General features: G+C 33.7%; 1 protein-coding gene across 5 annotated transcripts in view; it reads left to right on the top strand.

The window, feature by feature from the left end:
• TBCK (TBC1 domain containing kinase) overlaps positions 1–22529 on the top strand; it is a 178789-nt gene that overhangs the window by 105736 nt on the left and 50524 nt on the right. For all 5 annotated transcript variants that reach the window (XM_019738922.2, XM_019738920.2, XM_019738921.2 and 2 more), the window contains one exon: positions 13483–13658. In XM_019738922.2, the coding sequence (XP_019594481.2) occupies positions 13483–13658 (176 nt within the window). The remainder of the gene's footprint in view (positions 1–13482; positions 13659–22529) is intronic.

Below are 22529 nucleotides of genomic sequence, written 5' to 3' on the forward strand. Positions count from 1 at the left end.
ATAATAGTTTAGTTCTCATATTACTTTTTTCTGGGAGATTCTTTATGAAAATCAAGTTCTTTTTTTTTTTCTTTTTGTGTTGAACAGTAACAAAGAAGTTAGTTTTCTAAACTAAGAATACTGTCTGTTCCCTGCACATGTTTTCCTGTTATTTCCAACTTGTCAAAGTAAACAGAGAATGATTTATTAGCATTAAAATAATTTTTCTGGTCAGTTCTAAAAATATATATATTAGGAATTCTGATTGTGCATTTTCAAGTCAAACAGATTTAATGCCTTTTCAATTTTGTACATAAATACTCCAATTAAACATTGGTGAGGGAATCTGTTTTTGTATTCTATAGACAGATTAGTGATAACTCTGCTTGTTCATTAAAATAAATCATTATTTATCAAATCAGAAATAAGAATATATGTTTTTTAGGACTTATTCATTGAAAAGGTAAAGTCTATGTACTTTTGACAGTAGGATGCTTTCTATTGATGTGAATTGCCTTGATGCTCAGTGCCATTATTCTGGCTCCTCACTTACTTGATCACTACATACGATTCCTGTTGGGGAAGGAAAAAGTTTATAAGAAAAATGTGACTTTAAAAAACAAAACAAAACAAAACAAAAAAACAACAACAAAAAAAGGTTTTTAATGCAAACTTTGCCCTTAAGTACATCTGTTTTTTGTTTTGTTTTTTTTAACCAAAGTGCACTTATTTGGGTTATTTTTCCCAAATAGATTTAAAGAGATGTCTTTTTTCATCATATTGAGTCTCCTAACTGCTTGATGCCCAAGGAACTGGGAAGTGGTCATGGGAAGTCCTAAAAAGTGAATCCAGATTAATACACATGCAAGCATACTTACTAAATGTGCCTTTTCTAAGCAAAGCATTATGTGACATATTCTTGGGACATAATTTGGAAGAAAAAAGCTGATGTTTTAAATCTACAAAAAAAAAAAATGATAGATTCAGTCTATATTTCACTTTAATTCTTCAGTCTTTGTAGATAAAGATAGGTTAGGATTAGACATCAATTTTGCATTCAATGAATCTGATCTACTTTACTGAAATCCCCACTTAACTGAGTTTAACAACATCAGTAAACAATCAGAACAAATTTAACTAAATTCTTTGCTGAAGTAGATTGCAAATTCACTGTTCAAAACATCTATTGACAGTAATATGATGGAGACCACCGTTGGTAACCTTGTGAACAGAATAGGCTTGCTTTTTGAAAAGATGCCCTTTCTAGGTGTTTCTTTCTACAAAGAGAGACCCAGTAGCCGAGTGGTTAAGAACATGGAATGAGGAGCCAGATCACCTGAGTTTCAGATCCTGGTTCTGTCACTTGCAGCTGTGTGACCTTAGGCACATAACTCAACGTCTTTGTGTCTGTTTCCTTAACTCTGATTATAGGAGAATGATAATAGTACCTACCTTGTAGGGTTGTTGCGTTAAATAAACCAATACATCTAAATAACTTAGAGCAGTGCCAGGCAGGGACCAAATGCTGTGTAAGTGATCATTAATGTCATCATCATCATTATTTTTATGCTTTTCCTCACCTTTTCCATTCTATCGTGACATGCTTTCCTGTTGGTAGCAAAAATACGGCAATCACCCCATTGGCTTTTTCTATAAATTATAGAAATGGGTAGATATCAATCATATTGATTGCCTTGTTAGCAAAAGCGATTGAGGAATTACCTAAGTAAGCCTTCAATGATAAGAGTAGATTATGACTAAGAAGAATCTCTCTTTTCATTGCGTGAATGCGGAAACAGTCAGTGTCGTTCTGCTGCTAAAAGAGTCGCCTGTAGAGTGAGATAGATGGGAGTTCACATCCCAGCTCTGGCACAGAGTATCACTGTAAACTTGGACAAGTTTTTAATCTCACTGGAAAGAGAATCTTACACATTATGAAAGTGTCAGTAAAACGGAGATAATAGCTGCTTTAGTGTTATGGGGCGCACTACAGATAATATACATAGTGCACCTGACACAAAACTTGGTACCAAGTATTCATAACTATTTTTTCAAAGTACCTGTAGTGTTTAATATTTTAAGTATGTAAAGAATGTGTAACATTCAGTCTTTATAAGTTCCCTCTCCTTCCTTCCTCCTTTTCTTCATTTTATGCTAACCCTTTAATTCTTGAAGAGAGAATACACAGAATGGCATTATTTTTGCCAAAAATTGTTCCCAACATCTGTTCCCTTGTAGATGATATAGTGTGATGTTACATTCCAAGGAAGTACAAGTAGTGCTACAAAATTTTTTTAAAACTTCTTGACATGTATTGGTATGTGTGTCATTTTAGTACTAGAGGAAATAACTCTGAGAGCAGTACACTTGGCATTTCTCAATCTAAAAATAATGGCAGGGTATTTTAGAAAAAATATTGAGTTTTTCATAGCACCATCCAATACTGGATGTTGGCCACTGGTGTCAAGAGAACATTTTTCCAAGGTTACCACCCTTTAAGTCTAATTGCAGGATGAGGTCTGTGAGCCTTCAGCCTGCTGTCTGTGATATTACTGCTGTAGTGTCCATGTGGCTAATTCTTTATTTTTATTTTTTGAGCCTACATCCAAGCAGTTTTAAAGATGAGTATGATAATCTGAGTAAAATCAAAATGGTAATAATTTTAGAGTGGATTTGTAATAGCATTTGAAATGTTTAAATGCTTTTTTGTTTTGTTGGTGCATTTCCTTTGTACAGTTGAAAATTAATTAAATATTTATGTTCTTATAGATGCTTGAAATAAATTCTTAGAATGATTATCTTTGTATCCCTGAGCGTCTTCAAAAATAAGGATATTTAAAAGCAGGAGGGAAGTTTTTCTTAGAGAACCTATAGAAAGAAAGTGGGAAATCTGTGTGGAAGAACACTTAATTTATTATTATAGATTAAAATAGTTACTTAACACTAAGAGACAGAAATATGTATATATAAACTATATTAGAAGGAAATCTTGAGTATACTGAAGGAACTCCAACATATGAAAAGTTTCAAATCCTGTTTGTAGTAGGAAATTAGCATTTGGCTGAAAAATCTTAGTTTAATGTATATTAGTGTGATGTATGTTTCATTACAGATGCTTAATTGAAATTAAAAGTTTTAAATAAAGTTTTAGAAGGTTTTATTTCAGTGTCACCTGCATGTGTTACAATAGGAATCATTTTCAATATACATGAAACACACTGGTAGCATCTCACTAGTATGTAACACTTCACAGGTTCGTCAAAAATATTGTCTTAGTGCCATAAGTAGCTAGGAAAATATACTTATCTGTTCTGGCTGCACTTTTGTAATGTAGTCTTTCTCATTATTTAGCATAGCATGGAATATTTTATGAAAGCAGTACATTTTTTGAGCAACACAGTTATGTGCCACATTGCCTAAGATCTGTAATAAGAAATACAGGTCATTTTTTTCCCCCAAAAAAATATACACATATGTTAGGACTGAAGGAAGATGAGGCAAGGTATAAAAACTAAGAAACAGAGCAAAGTACTAAAATGGGCAAACTCTTTAAAGCCATCCCTCATTATTGGAATTGGAAATTGATGAGAGAATGAGGAAGAAATTCAATTCAATTTATAAAATTCCATAGATTTTTAAGGTACATTGATAATCCCTGGGGTGGCAAAGGAGAAAAGGGTAGTGAGAAGTGACCTGAGTTTTCAATGAACAGTTTCTTTCTATCATTTAGGGATAAATATAAATGAAATAGGGTTACCATAATATATATTATAATCTCCCAATTGTAAACAGTGGCCCTGATTTTTGAAAACTGTAAAACTTGAGCCAAGCATAATTGATTATAGCCAGTAGGCTATACTTTGCGACCCCTTTTTAAATAACTAGTTGTAATGGTAATGAGTGCTACATAAAGCAATAGGACTTTATAACTGGGTCGCCGCTGAGTCTGGGGGAATTAGATAACCTCCCTAAATAAGTGATGTAATAGCGAAAGTTAATTAAGTGACACTGGGGAGTGGAGAAACGGGAGACTCTTCTAAACAGAGGGAAGAAAATGTTTAAAACTGCCAAACAACTCAAGGAACTGGAGCGGAGTACTTAGAGCAAAGGGGAACATGGCTAGAAAAGAGAATGGAGACGTAGACAGAGAGTAATCACGTAGGATCTTTCATCCACATTAGTGATACTTTAAAAAATAGCTTTGTAGAGATATTTTCTTTTCTTTTCAACGTTTTTGAGAGAATGAAAAGTATCGCTGAAAATAGCATCAGGTTCCAAAATACAAATGATATATTGATATTTGTTGAGCATTTTGGTTTCTGTTCATTACTTTCAAGGAGCTCTCTCATGAGCAAAGCAAAGTTAATATAAGTGCCCCCAGTAGTTGCCCATGATTCCTTTTTTCTGCCTTTAGCCAGATGTAGAGTGGAGAGCTGATTTGGTGAAAGAGTAGAACAGCAGTAGTACACAGTTGTTCCATGGTTTTTATTTTCAGCCCTGTGAGATTTGATACCATTTTTCCTGAAGCCGAGAATCCGTCAATTATTCACATTTTCAGCTTGTACCTATAGAATGTTAATGCATATCTATTTCTAAGTGTATCTTCATGGAATTGCAAAAGGACAGTCGTTATGGAAATTAAATATGGAGATTTTAGCTATGGTCTTCCTTTCCCCCACCAATCCCATAAAATTATGTTAACATTAAAATTTAGATGCAATATTAAATAACTAATAGTTCAAAATTGGTTAAGGATAGGTAAGAGAGTAGTCCATTTGTTTTTATTGCCATGATTGTATAGTCACTGAAGTAAAAGCTGTGAAAATCGATTTTCAAAATCTCGTTAGTTTATGTCAGCCTTGTTTGGGGTAAGGCACAGCGATACTGCATATCTTATGGAAAAGGGGAAATTTTAAAAACAGATGTGAGAATATATGACTTCCATGCCAAAAGTAAATGTTCATGGAAAACACAAAGCCAGTAGAATGGTAAAGACTCAAGTTGTGAGATAATTCTAAGAAGCTGGAAGAATTCTCACAACACCAATCTAGTTGTTGATCTTAAGCATACCATTAATTTTGCAATGTGTAAATAGTTTATAAAGTTAAAGGAAAGATTTCATATGAACTGGGAAGGGTAATGCAAAGTAAGGTCAGGGTCGATCAGAATTACCTTGAAAATTGAGAGGAGATTAGAGTACTGATACATCCTAAACCTGGTCCCAAGGTTTCCGGAATCTGATATGAAGGCTCTTCTCTATAGGACAGCTGCTGGCTTCATGATTGACAAGGGTTTCTGCTTTCCGAATTTTTCCAGCACTTAAAAAATTATCTATCATTATTATAGATCAGTTATTAAGTATTGGAATTTCAAGATACCAATGATGGGATTTGTTTATTTTGTTTGTTGAGTGTTTATATGTGTCTTAGGTTTGTAAAACACCTAAAATATACAAACAATGTTTCACTTTTGAAGTATGTTAAAATAATCAACCTCAAAATCCTTTAAAAGTCAGAAACTATGTTTAAAATTCCCCTACACATATTGCTGATGTATAGTGCAAGTTTACAATATAAAAACCAAAATATACTTAAAAGTGACATTTAACATATTTTTTTGATATTCAGTTTGTATTTTAATAATGTATAATACTCATGGGTACCATTTCTTCTTCCTCCTCTACCTAGCCCTATAAGTTTGTAGAAAACTGAAAATAATCTGATGTACTGCCTATCTTAAATAGTGATCTTCAACAGAATGAAAAATAACACTTCTTACCACATGTCCCCGCTAAGTGTGCAGCAAGTGTGCTGAGTCAAAACAATAAAAAACAAACTCATAGAACAGACTAGAGGAAAAGAAGATGGATAATATGCCTGTGTATTTATAGGCTAGTTAGTAAATATTATGTAACATAAAGCAAATAACTAGGATTTTATTACCAAAAAAATGCATTTAATTACTTTGAAAACTTCAAACTATTTCAGTCCTTCAATACAAATATTTATCAGTCATAATAAAAATCCTTATTGAACTTGATCACAAGGTTCTAGTTGCCAAAAATAAATAAATAAATAAATAAATAAATAAATAAATAAATAAATAAATAAATAAATAAATCAGACTCCTGCTTTGTTTCTGATTCACCATTAAGTGTAAAAGAAAAAACAAGAAATGATGGCTGCTACTGACCTGGTGCTAAACCTTCCAAGCTGCTGCATTTTTCTGTTTTCTGAAGTGCACTGTGTGTGGTTATCAACAGCAGCTGCTTTGCATCTAGTATCTACAGACTCAGCTGCTAAATGATGAAGACCATTATGTTAAGAATAGAAAACTGTACCCATATATCGTGAGGCTTATTGCATTTCCTATTCATTTCTCACTTCATTGTGAGAGGCATTAAAGAGCAGAGATGATAGGTGCTTAGCAAAATGTGCCAGTAATGTCATGCACATATCATGGATTTGAAAGGCTGAGTGAATTAAAGTAGGAGCCAGTAACATACTGTACTACCCTTTCCCCTTTAGACTACATAACCAAGATTGTGTTTTTAAAGTATATCCATTCACATATTCAACAAATATTTATTGACTTCCTACTAGGAATGTGTGTATAATAAGTGTATGTGTATGTATGTGTATAGTTAATAATTCATCTTATTGCTGGTGTATCATTTTTTGTTCTGGCCCAGAGCATTCATGCATAATTATTTGAAGGTGATCCAATAGTATCCTGTAATTGTGGCTGACACTTGTAACTTGGGTTATCTTAATTATATGTGGTATTATCTCCTGGTTCTAGTAAGTTACTTGACTGGCTTCTTTAACTTTTTGAGTGAGGAAATTCAGCTTCCTTCTCAGAATTCCCCTGTAGAATCAAGAGTATTTGGAATCCAGTGGGATGTTAGGTAGGGATTGGGAGCAAGTTAGCGAATAGGTGAGTGGACATGGTACTAGGAAAGATAGTGAGTGAAGTTTTATATATGTGTGCTTAAGATATTTATGGGTCCCTAGATTGAGAAGCTGAGAGATTTTGAGTGATGAAATGATAAATATAATTTGAAGGTTATTCAGAGACTAAAATTTCCTCTGATATCCTTCTTTTTGTCTCCCCTGTTGTCTTTGGGTTTCCCTAGAGATTTCTTCTTAAATAAGGTCAGAGACATGCATTTCTTTCAGTTATATTCCACTGTTATACGGGAGCCCTATTGATGTGTAAGTACAGTGTAGGGAAGGGAAAGTGTTCTATTATCCTATGATTAGGTCTCAGTCTTTTATCAACCCTGTGTACCTGGGTTGTAACCTTCACAAGTGCTTCTTAGTGCCTGTGAGACAGGAAGGCTAGAGGAGTCTGGAATTAAGTATTTCCAGTTCCCCAGGTCACTTAGGCTCTGGTAAAATAGTTTCCCTTGAGGGCAGGCCTTGTTAGGGAGAACAGAATTATCTGGGCATATTTTAAAATGGCTACTTTTTCACTCTCCCTGCTGGAAGCACAAGGAGATTGTGTTGTGTGTGTGTGTGTGTGTGTGTGTGTGTGTGTGTGTGATCTTTATGATGTTTAAAGCATGAATTGAACTAAGAATCTGAAAAGGAGCATATAACAAGGACAATTCATCCAAAAAGTATTATCTAAATTAATAACAGTGTCCATAAGACTAAACCCCAGTAAATGGGCAATATAGGTAATCTCTAGTTATAACAACTCTGAATCACTTTTAGAGTTTACAAAGGTTATTACATTTTTTATCTTGAATAAATATCACAACTATGTTAAGTAGATTTTCTTATCTCAATTTTGCTCTTGAAATAACTGAGACACAGTGATGTTTTTGAATGCTTATCATTATATAAGTTAGTAACGGGCATTTGAGTTCAAATCCAGTACTTTTTACTATACAGGAGAATGTATTATTTGTTTACAAAAGTAGTTTTTTGTAGGTCAAAACAGTTCCACATGAGCAGTTTCAAATGGTTCAGTCTAGTAGCTTCATCAGTTCAATTCTGATTTCCTGGGAAGCTCATTTTTAACTACAAAAATAACAATTCCTGATGTTAGATAAAACCCTCAAGTGAAATACCGGCCATTTCTTTTAATACATGTGTGAGTCCTCTGTCAGTGAACAGCAAATAAACTTGACTCTTAAAAAACAAATTTAACTCATTTTAAATATAAAACTATCTCTAAAACTTATCTTCTCTTATTTAAGCAAGTCATGTTTTATGGTTGTGGTTTGGATATACAAAATCATTTATTTCCTATCTTTAAGAGTTCTCTTGGTCACTTATTCCCTAACTGACTCACAAAAACAGCCATCACCTTATTATTTCCAATGGTAGTATGAAACAGTATCGTACTATTGTTAACTACAGATGAGAGTTTTAGATGGGAAAGGAAATGTTTCAGTCAAATTGCCCAATATGTTAAACTTCCTGTGTAAACTAAGATATTCCAAAATGGCTTCAGTGGCTCCTCTTGTTACGTGATTACAGATTGAGGATAAAATTATTAATACTTTCATTCTTCCAAATCCATTTCTATTTTATGTTCAGTAAAATGCAAGAGGATTTTTTTTATAGATAGTATTTTTTGACAATGGAGTTTGTTTTGCATGTGGATGAAAAACCATTATTTGTTATCCCAGTCAAGAGGTAAATCAAGTATAATACAGGGATGATATGATTACAGATTTCAGATTTTTAACATCTTTCACTAGTTCTTTAAGAAAGAAAAAAAATATATTTCTTTAAAAAGAAGTGCCTTTGGAGCTATTTACTCTGCCATTTCTCCTGATGTCACTCCTGTTCCTGTTTTTTGTTTCTTTAATTAATAGACTTTATTTTGTGGGAGACAGTTTTAAGTTTACAGAAAAACTGAGCATATGCTATAGTAGTACAGAGTGTTCCCATATTTTCCTCTTCCCTGCTCATAATTTACCTTATATTTAACATCTTGCTTTAATTTGTTACATTTGTCAAACCAATATTGATACACTATTATTAACGAAGGTCCGTAGTTTGCATTAAGGTTCACTCTTTATGTTAAACAGTTCTGTAGGTTTTGACAAATGCATAGTATCATCATGTATTCACCCCTACAGTATTATACAGAACAGTTTCACCACCCTAAAAATGTCCTGTATTTGAACTATTCATTCCTCTTCCCCCCTCCCATCACCTCTTGAACCCTGGTAACCAGTGATCTTTTTACTTTATAATTTTGCCTTTTCCATAATGTTATATAAGTAGAATCATAGAGTATGTAGCCTTTTCAAACCTTTTCCTCCATCCCTGCTCATAATTCTATAGCTCATTAGTTTTCATTGCTGAAAAATAGTAGAAATATTTGGAGTTTGAAAGGTAGAAAAGAATGTTTTTTAAAAGACAATCTCTTTCTAAAGAGAAATCTACCAAGTGCAAAATAGGAAATGAGCCTATATTCCGAGTGTGTTTAAGATAAGAAGGAAGACTGAGGGGCTCCTAAAGCTTATGCTTTTTTTTGTTTTTTTCCAATTGAGATGCTAAAATATTTCATGTGTTTTGTATATCTGTAAGTTTGTAAAACCTTGTGTTTGTTCCTACTATGTGTTGGAATAGTCTTGTTTATACCTCATAACACTCGCAGGAATTAAGTAATATCAACCCTATTTTATGATTGAGAAGAGAGATGCAGAAAAATGAGTTGACCCAAACTATACAACTCATAAGTAATTGAACTGAAATTCAAACCAGGACCATGCTGTCTCCCAGGTTGATGTTCTTTCCAGTGTGTCATTGTTATTTTACAGTATGTCACTGTTATACTGCTTTCTGAGCAAATATTTTGGCCACTTTGCAGACCAAGAGCTAGAAAAAGGGGGTGAAGCTTCAAGCCTACCACACATATCACCTAACTTCACTCCCACCCCTTTTGAACCAGACTCTCTAATGTTTGAAACCTTTCTAATTAAGAATGACAAATTATTCACCTATGTTTATCTCTGCTCCCTTCTGAAACATCATTGAAGTGACAAGAAATGAAAAAAAGTATAATTCTAAGAATAAAGAATGCAAGACTAGCACTAACGGACAAGAAATGCCACCAAATATTTGGAAGGTAGAAAGCAATTACATCAGTAAGCAAATTGGTCGAAAGAAACGATGGCAGTCTTCATGATTGTGGCTTAAATATCTTTACTTTTACAAGTGTTACTAAAACATGACCAAGGGTAACAGTACATTTGGAGGGGTATTCTTTGGAGTTATATAATTAAGAGTCTTGAGACCTGGAATCAACAGCAGAGCAGAGAACAGGAGGGAGGAGATGTATAGTTCCGACCTCAGACCCATCCGTGGCCAGTTCCCAGAATGCTGACAAGGATTAGTTTAGACAAATCAGAGAGTTATTCTCTGGAGAGATGGAATGTCCCTAGAAGGAGAAATTTACTTGGGGTCCTCTAACAAATGACCATGTCCCCAAGTTACTCTGTAATGAATCAATCCACCAGTCAACAAGCCCTGCCCATATAAAAACTTCCAATATAATTTTTAGTGCTATTCTTTTAAATATGTAGAGTTATAGAATACCAAACCTATAATGAAAGCCTTCCACTAAAACACACAGACCAGGACAAACTAAATAAATAAACATCCTCAGAAACATAATTATGAGAAGATACTACAATTAAGAAAAAATCTGATTTTTTTTAAGTAACAACAAAAAAGATGTACTGAAAATCAAAAAAGATGTGGAAATTTTATAATAAAAGAGTTGGATGATAAAGTTTAGGAAATACCTCAGAGAATAGAACAAAATTACATATGGAAAGTAATAGGAAACAGCAAAATTATTGGAAAATTAATTCAGTATTTCAAGATTTTTCTAATAGAAGAGAGAACAGTGAGAAAAAAATCACAGACGTCAAACAAAAACTTTTCTTTAACTGAAGGATTACAAAAGGACCCTCAGATGCCTAGCACATAAAGTGATATATGCTTGCATACATCACTATAAAGTTTCAGAAGACCAGGGATCCTAAAATTGTGCAGAAAAGGGGAAATCACATATATCTGATCTCAAATCAGAATTGTATCAGATTGTCAGAGGAAGACAATGGTGCACTGCCTTTAATAACAAATTCAGCCCTAGAATGCTAGGACTAGTTTAACTCTCCAGGGCAGAAAAAATATATTAAAACACATGGAAAATTCCAAAGTAATTTGCCATCTGTATATGCTTTCTTCAAAGCTGCTGGAAAATGTATTCCACCAAAATGTTGGAGTAAATCAAGAAGGAGTAAATAATGTCTTACCAAAATTAATGATCAAATATAGGAGACAGCCAAAAGGAATTAGGTGATGGTGAAGAGAGATGGACAACAGCTCTTCACTAGATCAAGGAAGCAGTCAGAGCCATTAAAACAAGAGGACAGAGGGCTTCAGGAGAGATATCTTTCCCACTTATTTGTGCCCAAATGAAATATGGCGTATGTTTTATTATTTTATCACTATTCTTCAGAGTATTTATTATCACGATTCCTGAGAGTTAGAATAGTAATAGATGAGGATAAAGAAACCAAAATTTAGAGACATTGTTTCTATCAGAGTCACAAAGTACTTCATGGAGCGTAAAATTAAACCTAGGAAACCATAATCTAGGGTACATGCTTATTCACAGTGCATTTTGTCAAAATTATAATGCAAGATAGAAAACAGTAGTGCCCCAGCACGAGATTACTTTTAATGAATTATTGCATATTTAATGTACAGTTTACAAAGTACTTTTGCATAACATTTTGGTTATGATGGAGTGCTGTAAAAGGATTTAGCGATAGAGAGGTGGCATGGGTAAAGCGAATAGAGTGTGGGATATCTGCCAGTACTAATAATCAGGGTGGAATTGGGGTGGGCGCCAGTAAATTCTCAAGATTCACTGTAAACCTTTTATGGTATCAGTAGGGTGTTTTGGAAGCAAATACAATTGACTTCTCACTGCCAGTGATTTAAGGACTGAACTACAACTTCTGATCTGGACCGTTAACTTGACTTCAGGCTTTTACTGGGTGACAGATGTATCAAACTGATTTGAGCACTGTAGGTGCAAAATCTGTGGTCCGAAATTCTTTTCATTTGGAGATTTTACATTAAGTGTTAAATAGAAAAATGTTTTTTAAGACGATAGCATTTTCTCATTTTAGCTGCAAATTTTTACCTTAACCATATTAATTGGAAATTTTCTAAAATGAAGTGAGAATGTCTCTTCCTTCTTAAGTGGAGTAAAGGAACCTATCTTAAACTTTAATTGTCCTTCTACTTGATGTCTGTGTTCTTCTTTCTGTGGAATATCAAGTGGATAATGTTACAGAGCTTTTTAAAAAATGCATTTCACTCTGTTGGCCATTGCTCAAATAAATAGACCCATGTCTCAAACGTGCTTAACTCTGTTTTAAGTACTACTGTGTTTCCCCGAAAATAAGACCTAGCCAAACAATGAGCTCTAACACGTCTTTTGAAGCAAAAATTAATGTAAGACCTGATCTTATATAACATCATATTATATAAGAACCGGTTAAGTTTTGCTCCAAAAGACGCATTAGAGCTGATTGTCCGGCTAGGTCTTATTTTCAGGGAAGCACAGTATGTTAGGAATAGCATGTGGGGGGATGAAATCTGACTTCTGTGTAGCCATGGAAGTAACCAACTGTGAAGCTGGCAAATGTCACTAATACCATGTAAAGGAATGCGTACTTGAGTAACTCACCATTCCTGACCTGCTGGCCATACCCCAAACCTAAATGAACTAGGAAATAAAAGATGTCTTATACCCTTTAGTAACTTCAGACATTATACTCCTAATAACACACTGAACATATTACATCACTCAGCTTCCATATGTCTTAGTTTCTTCAACAGAAATGAGGGAGGATACCATCCTGTTTACAAGAGTCATTGTAATAACTAAATGAGTTAAGGCCTGTCACGTAATAGATGCTCAGCAAGCATCCATTCCCCTTCTGTTCCCCAAGGATTGTCCTCCTTACAAAAGGCAGACTACTCTAAGCGCATGACTCATGAACCATCCACAGAATGCACTTAAATGCCTATTACCTTCTCCCTTTTATGTATAAGCTCCTCAGTTCAAAAAGAGAAATTGGGAGCTTATCATTTTGTAATTTAAAGCACGTAGAATGTTTTTCTCCATTGTTTATCTGAGCTGACACACTTGGACTCTTGCAGAGGAAATAAGCATGTCTGCCATTTATTAATTTTAAGAATATAAATAAGGAAAAGCTAGTCCATGCTAAACACCTTCATCCTGGTCAAGTTACTGAATTTTCACTACCTTTCTATGATCTCTCCATTATTTTTTTTACTGGCACCTTTACTAATTAGTTATCATCCTTGCCATATTTGACTATATGCATGTAGGAACGATTGTGGTTTTTGTTTGTTTGTTTGTTTGTTTTTTCATAAACATAGCAATCCAAATTCCATATACATGTGTACTTTTTTTAAATTTTTTATCTAGAAATTGACATTGAACGCTGTGTGCGAGAATCAATCAACCTGTTTTGTTGGACTCCTAAAAGTGCTACTTACCGACAGCATGCTCAACCTCCAAAGCCAACTTCTGAGAACAGTGGAGTCAGAAGTTCAACACCTTACTTCTCTACCGATTGTCCAGATACTCCTAAAACAGATCTGGTATGTATTTGCAGATTTCATTTACAAACTCTAAAAGAAGGTAGATGTTAAAATGGATATATACTCTAGTATCATTTCTCATAATAATATCACCACTTATGTCCTTTTAACATAGCTTTTTTCTATGCAATTGTAGTATCTGTTTATATATTAACTTGTCACATGTTGAGAGAATTAAAGAAGCAAGGGAAGAATTATAAAAATAGAGAAAGACTGAGTTGTTAATAGAATACGAATGTGCCCTTTACTGGTTGTTGGTTGACAGAAGAAATAGCATTTTGAAAAACTATGCCATTCATGTTTTTTAGCAATATTATTTTTTCTAAAAATATGGCTTTATAAATATGGTCACCTAAGCTTTCAGCTATAATAATTCATATATTTCAAACATTCTGATATTACTATAATATTTCCATAAAATTGAATTTCAATTAATATGTATATAGAATTTTTAGATGCCTTACATTTAATAAGTTAAGCTTCCATCACTTTTATAGTGCCCTACACATACTAGATATTTATTGATTGTCTTTATCAAGTCATTTTATTTCAACTAGCAGTTGAAAGATAGATAGGATATAGATAAGTAAAGGAGGTTAATAATTTCTTTTTCATCACCATGAGCAATGTCGACACCACCCTAATAAAAAATGTATGGAAAATAAAAATAATATTGCATATTCATCTAATTTTGTTTTAATTACTCTTTCCAATGCATACTGTGCTTGGTTAAGAGCCTGTTCACTGGAATAGGTCACATTTCCTCTGCTAATTAAGGAGCTTGCCACACTCTGGAGTTCCACTGTTAACGTTCTGCTGTGTTAGGTATGCAGGCGCTAAGATCTGTGATAACACCTGGCTTGTGACTGTGCATATTAAGTACTTAAAGAGTTGAAAGAACCTGGGTAGTTACAATTATTCACAATAAAATAAAGGAGTTCTAAAATATACCTGTAATTATATTTTAAGTAACTTAATGTAGTTATTCTAATCATGCATTTAGTTATCTTTTACTTTGAATATACCTTTCTTGAGATCTACAGTCTAAGCCTACCAGCGATCTTTTCTTCTTGTTAGTGATATCAGCATATTGTATGTGCAATTTTAATCTATGTTTTCTGACATTTTATTTAAATGACGAGTTTAAGTGCTTTCAAAAATATGTTGTACTCTACAGTAAATATCATGGGGAAAAAAATATGACTTCGTATTTATAAAATGAGGCTATGTAAGTAGTTGAAGGAAGAGAGCAGAACAAATGATCAAAAGAAATGGCAAGGCCAGGGTGGCATATTATTAAACTCTATGAACTTGAGTTGATTTTATTAGTTCTGTTATTTTCATTAATTATGAGTCCTTATACTTAGAAGTACGGTGTTAGTGGAAGTCTGAATCTTTGGCAGGAAATAACTTGGTTGATTGAGAGGACAGTAACTACACAAGCAAGATTTCTGGAGTCTTTCTAATGTTAAAAAAGGAATCTTGCTCTAAACAGTCATTCCTACACAGAGCTGATCCTCAAAGGAGAATATATTTGATCTTTCTCTAAGCTAAGTCAGGTTTTTTATTTCTGTGAGACAGAGAAGTCCTCCAAGTTGGAGAGAGCTGATGAGAACTTGTTTCGAAAGTTCAGGAAGCAAACAGCTGATATTGAGTACTTTGTCAGAATCAGACACTTCATTAAGGACTGGCTGGGTTAAAATCATATGGAAAAACTGTATCTATTAACATATTAAGGAAAATGAAGTTTTGTAGGAAAAGGATTACTGTTTTTAAATTCATACTATTTGTCATTTTTTTTAGTGTTTAATAGTATAGCTGATTGTTTTCTTTGCATATAATTTACCTTCTGTTTATCATTTATAATAGCCTGCCATTATAATTTTCATCCAGTTCCCATGATCATGAGGTTACCAGGTTATTCAGTTCGCTGTTCATATCTGAGACCTGCATTAAAATTTCCAAAACAAATTCTTAAATTCTTGGTGATAAGTATCCCTGCATCCTTAAAACGGGAATAAGTGATTGCAAGAATATCACATTATTGTCTCAATTACATGTAAATATAAACATAGAGAATATCATCATGCTACAGTAGGTTTTTGTTTACATGACTAAGTCATTCTATTATCTGTACACATAAACTTACTTCACTTCGTATTTTACTTCCTCCATTCCTCTGACAAAGGTCAGAAATTGTTCTTTTCAATCATGCTCTCCCTTGATCTCGGGAACCTTCAGAACAGCTAACTAGTCTCTCGTTTTCAAACATTATTTTTCCTGGGGTTTTGGTACACCCCAATCCTTCTTCTTTATTCTCTGTTACCTCTACTCAATATCTTTTACTGTCTTCACCTGCCCTTCTATGTCATTAAATATAGCATTCCTCAGGGTCCCGTGTAGGCCTTCTGTTCTCTCACAAGACAGGTATTAGACGGTGCTGTATGCCTTGCATCATACAGTTGCCATGGCTTCCAGTTATTAGCTCCGGCTCAAACTTCTCTTGGCTCTAGGAGATCCCTACGTCCAATGCCTACATAACACTCCACTTGGCTGTTTCACAGGCAACCCCTAATTCAACATGTCCAAAAGAATTTATGTTCTTTCCTCTCTAAAGCTGTTGCTCCTCCAGCGTTCCCTGTATCAGTAACCACCACCATCATTCCCCCACTTATTCGAGTCAGGATCTCGATTCATCCTTGACTCCTGCCTCTCCATCCATATTCAATCAATCAAAAGGCCATATTTATAAATCTGCCCACTTCTCTCTGTCTTTGATGCCATCACTTTGGTCCTGTCTTGCCTGCTTTCCTACAACAGTTTTCTACGTCAATTCCTGTTCTTCCCTAATCCATTCTTCAAACTTCGGCTAGCATAATCATTTTTATTTCTTTACTTAAAACAGCAGTAATTTAGTGTCTCACACTTCTGGAGGCTAAAAGTTTTAAATCAAGATGTTGGCAGAGCCATGCATTCCTTGATGGCTGACGAGGAGAATCCTTCTTTACTTCTTCTACCTTCTGGTGTTTGCCAACAATCCTTGCAGTTCCTTAACTTGTAAAGGCATCATTCTAGCCACATGGCCATCTTCTAGTACCTAGTAATCAATAAATATTGATTGAATGAATTAACGAAAAACTAATTCTAGTTAATCAGTGTTTTACTTTATTTCCTATAAAGCAATATATCTGAAAAATGATCTTTAAAATGTCCTGTAATACTTACTAAAAATGCGTAATTGAGACTCCACAAACATATCTAGTAACTCAGTCTCTGAGGATTTGGTCCTGGAATCTGTGTTTTTCCTAAGGTCCTAGGGTGATTCTTTTATTAATGAGGGGTGGGGAACTCAATGATAACACATTCATATTTATGATTATATTGTTATTTTTTGTGTTCATCCCTTGCATATTATTTCTTTGTGTATTTTTATACAAATGTACTTGTTTTGTAGTTATTAATTATCATTAACCTTTATCAGCAAGTTCCTTTCATGAACCCAAACCACCACCTATTTGACTGATCAGCACTCTCACCTGCTCGCTCTCTGAGCCTCTACTTTTGTCTTTACTGCCAAGGGCCAGCCCTCTTGTAAATCTCTCTCCCTGGCTCCCCCATCTCTTCTTGTTCTGCTTTGTGAAAACAGTTCCTTTTTCTTTATTCCATGATTTTATTTTTTTTTTAGTTTCAGGTGTACAAAACAATGTAGTAGACATTTACACCCCTCACAAAGTGTTAACCCCCCTTCCCCAATCTACTACCCCTCTGACATCATATACAGCTGTTACAATTCCATTGACTCTATTCCCTATGCTGTACTCCACATCCTGTGACCATACATACATACATACATACATACATACATATATATATATATATATATATATATATATATATATATATATATATAAAGAATTACAGTTGACATTCGCTATTATTCGGCTTCAGATGTACAGTGCAGTGGTCAGGCATCTACACTGTCCATAAAGTGGTCTCCCTAATAAGACAAGTGCCCATCTGATGCCCTACAAAATCTTTACAACGTTATTGATTATATTCCCCAAACCATCTTACGTATCCCTGTGGCACATATGGGATTACATTAAACTAAAAAGTTTTTTCACAGCAAAGGAAACCATCAGTAAAACAAAAAGGCATTCTACTGAATGGGTGAAGATATTTGTCAATAATACATCTGATAAGGGGTTAATATCCAAAATTTATAAAAAACTCATTCAACTCAACACCAAAAAAAACCCCCAAATAACCCAATTGAAAAATAGGCAGAAGACATGAAGGGACATTTTTCTAAAGAGGGCATACAGATGGCCAACAGACATATGAAAAAATGCTCAACCTCACTAATCATTAGAGAAATGCAAATAAAAACCACAGTGGAAGCTGTTCTTAATCAGAAATACTGACTTTGAACACTGGAATTTCAACAGCTATTCATTCATATGGAAATAAATTAGAGTGAGAAATTCATCCAGGATTCAAAAACTTATGTTCCCTTCTAACATTTTATGATGTTTTCTCTTTTGAAATCAGTAAAAGTTAACCCTATTAAATCAACCCAGAATATATGTAGTGTCTAAGTAATAATTACAGGGTGTTAATATATGAGTACATGTGAATATAAACAGTTGTCATAGAACATGGAAAGCATCAGGACTTGAAAGTAAAATACTGTTGTCCCTCCTGAAAACTTAAAAATATGAACAATTTTGCTTCAAGAGAAAATAATGTAAAGAAGCGAGAGAAATGTTGGTAGAGATTAAGGAAACACAAGAGCAATATAATGATTTTAAAAAACTTTAATTTTCCTTTTCACCTTTTCTCATCATTTTAAGAGAATTTTCACTAAGTTTTATTCATTCAGAAAACATTTATTGAGCACCTGCTCCATGGTAATTTAATTTGTTCAGGGCTTTACAGTTACAGAGAGGTTTCAGTCCTCAGTGTGTGTTTGAACTGCTTCTTCCTACGTTGCTAATGGAGGGTTCTTGAGGAAAGGTGCTGGGAACAGAGCTTTGGTTCAAACGAAGGGAAAGAAAACCTGCACTGCCCCAGCCTTGTGCCATTACCACCGTGCTGTTCATTTCCTACTCTCAAATGTCACTTAAAACAGCCCCTGAAGTCCAGAGTTAGCAAAATTGTTGTCATTTTATATAAACTTCCTTCCCCACAGTATATCAGTTCCAAATTTTAGGTATAATTTAATTCAACATGCCAGAAAACTATTTTGGCAAATGGAAATAATGTATCGGGAAGGGAGAAAAATATATTTTAGATTGTTTGGAAGGGTAAACTGAACCAAAATCTCAAATCCTTTGTAGAATGAAATAATATAAATACATAAATGGAATATAATCACTCAAGGGTAATGCTTTATTTCCAGGTCAAGAAACTGTAAATTAGTGATGCATGTTTATCCTTGCTTTTTCTGTGTCCCTTCATATTTTTCTCATTTAAAAAATCTAATTGTTTCACTTGAGCTATGTGAAGCCTGAAACATTTACATGTTATATATCTTGTCACTATATTTTTAAACATTTACTATTACCCCTTTTTTTCTGAAGTTATTCTGGCAAATCAAAATTCATAGTTGCACATTAAGATGTTTTCTTCCTCTGAGTGATAGAAATCCCTGGGTCTTCTTATCCTAAATCATCAAATCAGTAAATGCTATTATTCTGAATGAACAGATTTCAGTCATGCACAAGTTTGTTCTGAAATGAGCAGTTCCCTGTAAACACAGCAAGTAAAACAGGCAGAAAAATACCCAGAGCCAGACAAAAATTGAGTAACAACTGAATGAACACTGGAAAATTTCTAGAGTGTTGTATTGAGGAAGATTTGGGGGTGGGGGGTACAGGGTGGTCCTGGGAAGGAGAAGAGAGGTTTTAAAAGTTTTGGGTAGGAGGATGTTAGGGATAGAGTTCTTGATGGGAAACACAAAAGAAGAAAATAAATATGAGTTCTTGTCATCGTTGGAGAAAATAACAATTTTCATGATATAGGGTAGAGTATCCTATTTAGGGTTGGCCCAAGCTAGCAGCTGAACTGATCTAAGACAATGCAGGTCCCTACAGACATCAGACTCTGCTTTGACACAGCATTAGCATATCCACATTGCAGTTGCTAGGAAGGTTATGCTGGTGACAGCTTTTATTCCTTTGCAGCCTGATTTAATTCATTATTGATTTGAGATAGCTCCTGTAGCAGTGTTTTTTCACCAGTAAGTCTATAGAATATATTTTCTTTGTGAACACCGATGGGCACAGATAGCACAATTCCAACTTGCTAATGAATATCTGGGGTCTTGTACTGAGATCTCCCTTATGCAACCTCAAAGTTCAGGGATGTCATTTCATGTACCGGTGACATTCCGTGACATTTAAGGAGAAATGGATTCTGGCACAGTTCTACACAAAGGCTAGCAACAACAGACACAGTTCTTATACACAGGATTCAGTGAGTCTGATAACTTTCACAGTCTCAAAGTATAAACGTCCTGTTTACTCCAACCCTTCTCCCGGGATATCCCATAAAATATACTAAATAAATAAATAAATAAGCCATGCTTTTTGAGAAATAAACCTATTACTAAAAATTCAGTTTGTTAACCTGATTTATACAGGGGCTAACACAGAATTTAACAAAGACAGGTGCATAATGAAAAAAGAAAAGACAGCTTTTATCTGCAGCATTCTCACACTTTCTAGGGAATCATTGCTAAAGGTTATTTCTTTCTTCGTTCCTCCCAAAGCCCAAATGAGCAAATAGCCTTACTAAATTGGAATAATTCCAAAATACATCAAATCTCAATTACAGATTATTGTTCAGAAATCCTGAAGAAATTAAAAATGAAGTAAAACACTTAGCAAAGAGTAGGCAAGTAGAGTCCTACAGACAACTTAATAGAATTTAAACATTTATACTTATCAAAAAATATTTGGATTAGTTTAAGATTAATAAAATGTTGGTTTTTACCCAGCAGGGATAGAAATATTCCCATCCGGGAGTGTAAAATTAAAAATTAAAAAAAAAGTTGGTTTTCTTGAATAAATTAAATGGTTCCCATTGATTCTAGATACGCTGTTACGATAAACTAGACCCTCACGTGTTTATATTCGTCTGAATTCTTTTTTTAGTTATATTCATCTGTTTCAGTTTATTTCCTTTCTACTACAAAGAGATTATTAAAATTATGATTATATCATACATTTGGTACTATGTTTTTACATGAATTATAGAATTAGTCCTTTTCTTCTCGTCCCTGAAAAAAAAAAATGTTGGTATATATAGTGTTACTGAATTCAATTTACTAATAACTAGGTGGAATTGACATATGATATTGAGTTTCATGTTTTTCCAAAACAGCGTATGTCTTTCTGTTTATTCATATCTTCTTTTTAAGTTCCTCTGTAGCATTTTATAGTTTTCTTGCATATTTCTTGTTAGGATTATTCCTATTTTAACCTTTCTGTTGCTATTATTATTGGGATATTTTATTTCAATATATTTACATGTTTTATAGCTAGCTAGCTATAAAATAAATTTTAGTTGAATTTAAAATACCCAGAAATTCTTTGTATCTTTATTGACTGGAAAAAGCTAGCTAGATAGGTAGATAGATAAATAGATAGATAGATTGTTGATTTTGCAAGCAATTGGGTGTTGTGATTAAGAATGCAGATGTGAATTTTTTAATCTCTCCTCTGCCACACCAGCTATGTGATCGGTTTCCTTGTTGTTCATAGAATAGATATTATAATATTAAATACTTCATAGTATGATTGTGAGGATTAAGTGAATTAATAATATATGTAGAACACTGCTGAGACATACTAAACACTCTGCAAGTTTTCATTATCATTATCATCGCCACATTATTGTTCTCATTGTTTGTAATAGATTTCCAGTTTATTCAGATTTTCCAGTTATATATCAATTGCAAATTTTTGATAATTTTGCCTTTTTTCCAATTTTGTACATTTTATATCTTTCTATTATTTACTTGATTCACCTACATAATTTCCATAACGGTGTTAAATCACAATGGTAATGGTGCACATCCTTATCATATACTTAGATTGTCTCTAATGTTTTCTCTCTTTTGACTTGAGAGATAAGTATCCTACATTCTGATTTCAAAAAGTTTTATCAGTCTTTTCAACATGTTGTTCTGATATTCAGTAGAAAGTTAAAATAAGCCATGACTCCTGAGGTCTGTCTTTTTATTATGTTTCAGCTTTGGAACCAGCTCTAAATCTCGGCTCTGTCCTAATTTCTATTTATGCAGAGGGTATCACTTCTATCAGAAACTGCCAAATTTTAGTTTAAGCCAGAGTTGTATTTAAAGTCGTTGCTCCCATGGGAAGGAATATCTCAAGAATTCATAGAATGGGCAATCCTGTGATTCTGAGAAGGGGTTAAGAAAAAAATTGACTAGACTTGAAGAGCAATGAAACCTTACTGAGAATTTACCAGGCAAAGTTAAAAAAATAAATTTTAGTTGAATTTAAAATACCCAGAAATTCTTTGTATCTTTATTGACTGGAAAAGAGATAATTATTTCTAATAATATATAAGCAACTTTTTAAATTACCTTTCCTGAAAGGCTGGTACCAACTGTAGCTTTATATTCATTTGTTATTTGTTTGTTAATTCTTGATTTTTTATGATATTGTTACCATTTATAGCATTATTATCATTTCAATTAAAGTAGCCTCATGTGTTTTAACCAATAAATTTATCAACTGGATTTGCAATAGAATATCTATTTTTTTTCTATGCAAACAAAACTTTTGAGTACACCTGGCATATAATACGGTATATAATTATTTAAATATATCTGTACATTTA

This window comes from Rhinolophus sinicus, linkage group LG02 (genome assembly GCF_036562045.2).
Source record: "Rhinolophus sinicus isolate RSC01 linkage group LG02, ASM3656204v1, whole genome shotgun sequence".
Classification (NCBI taxonomy): domain Eukaryota; kingdom Metazoa; phylum Chordata; class Mammalia; order Chiroptera; family Rhinolophidae; genus Rhinolophus; species Rhinolophus sinicus.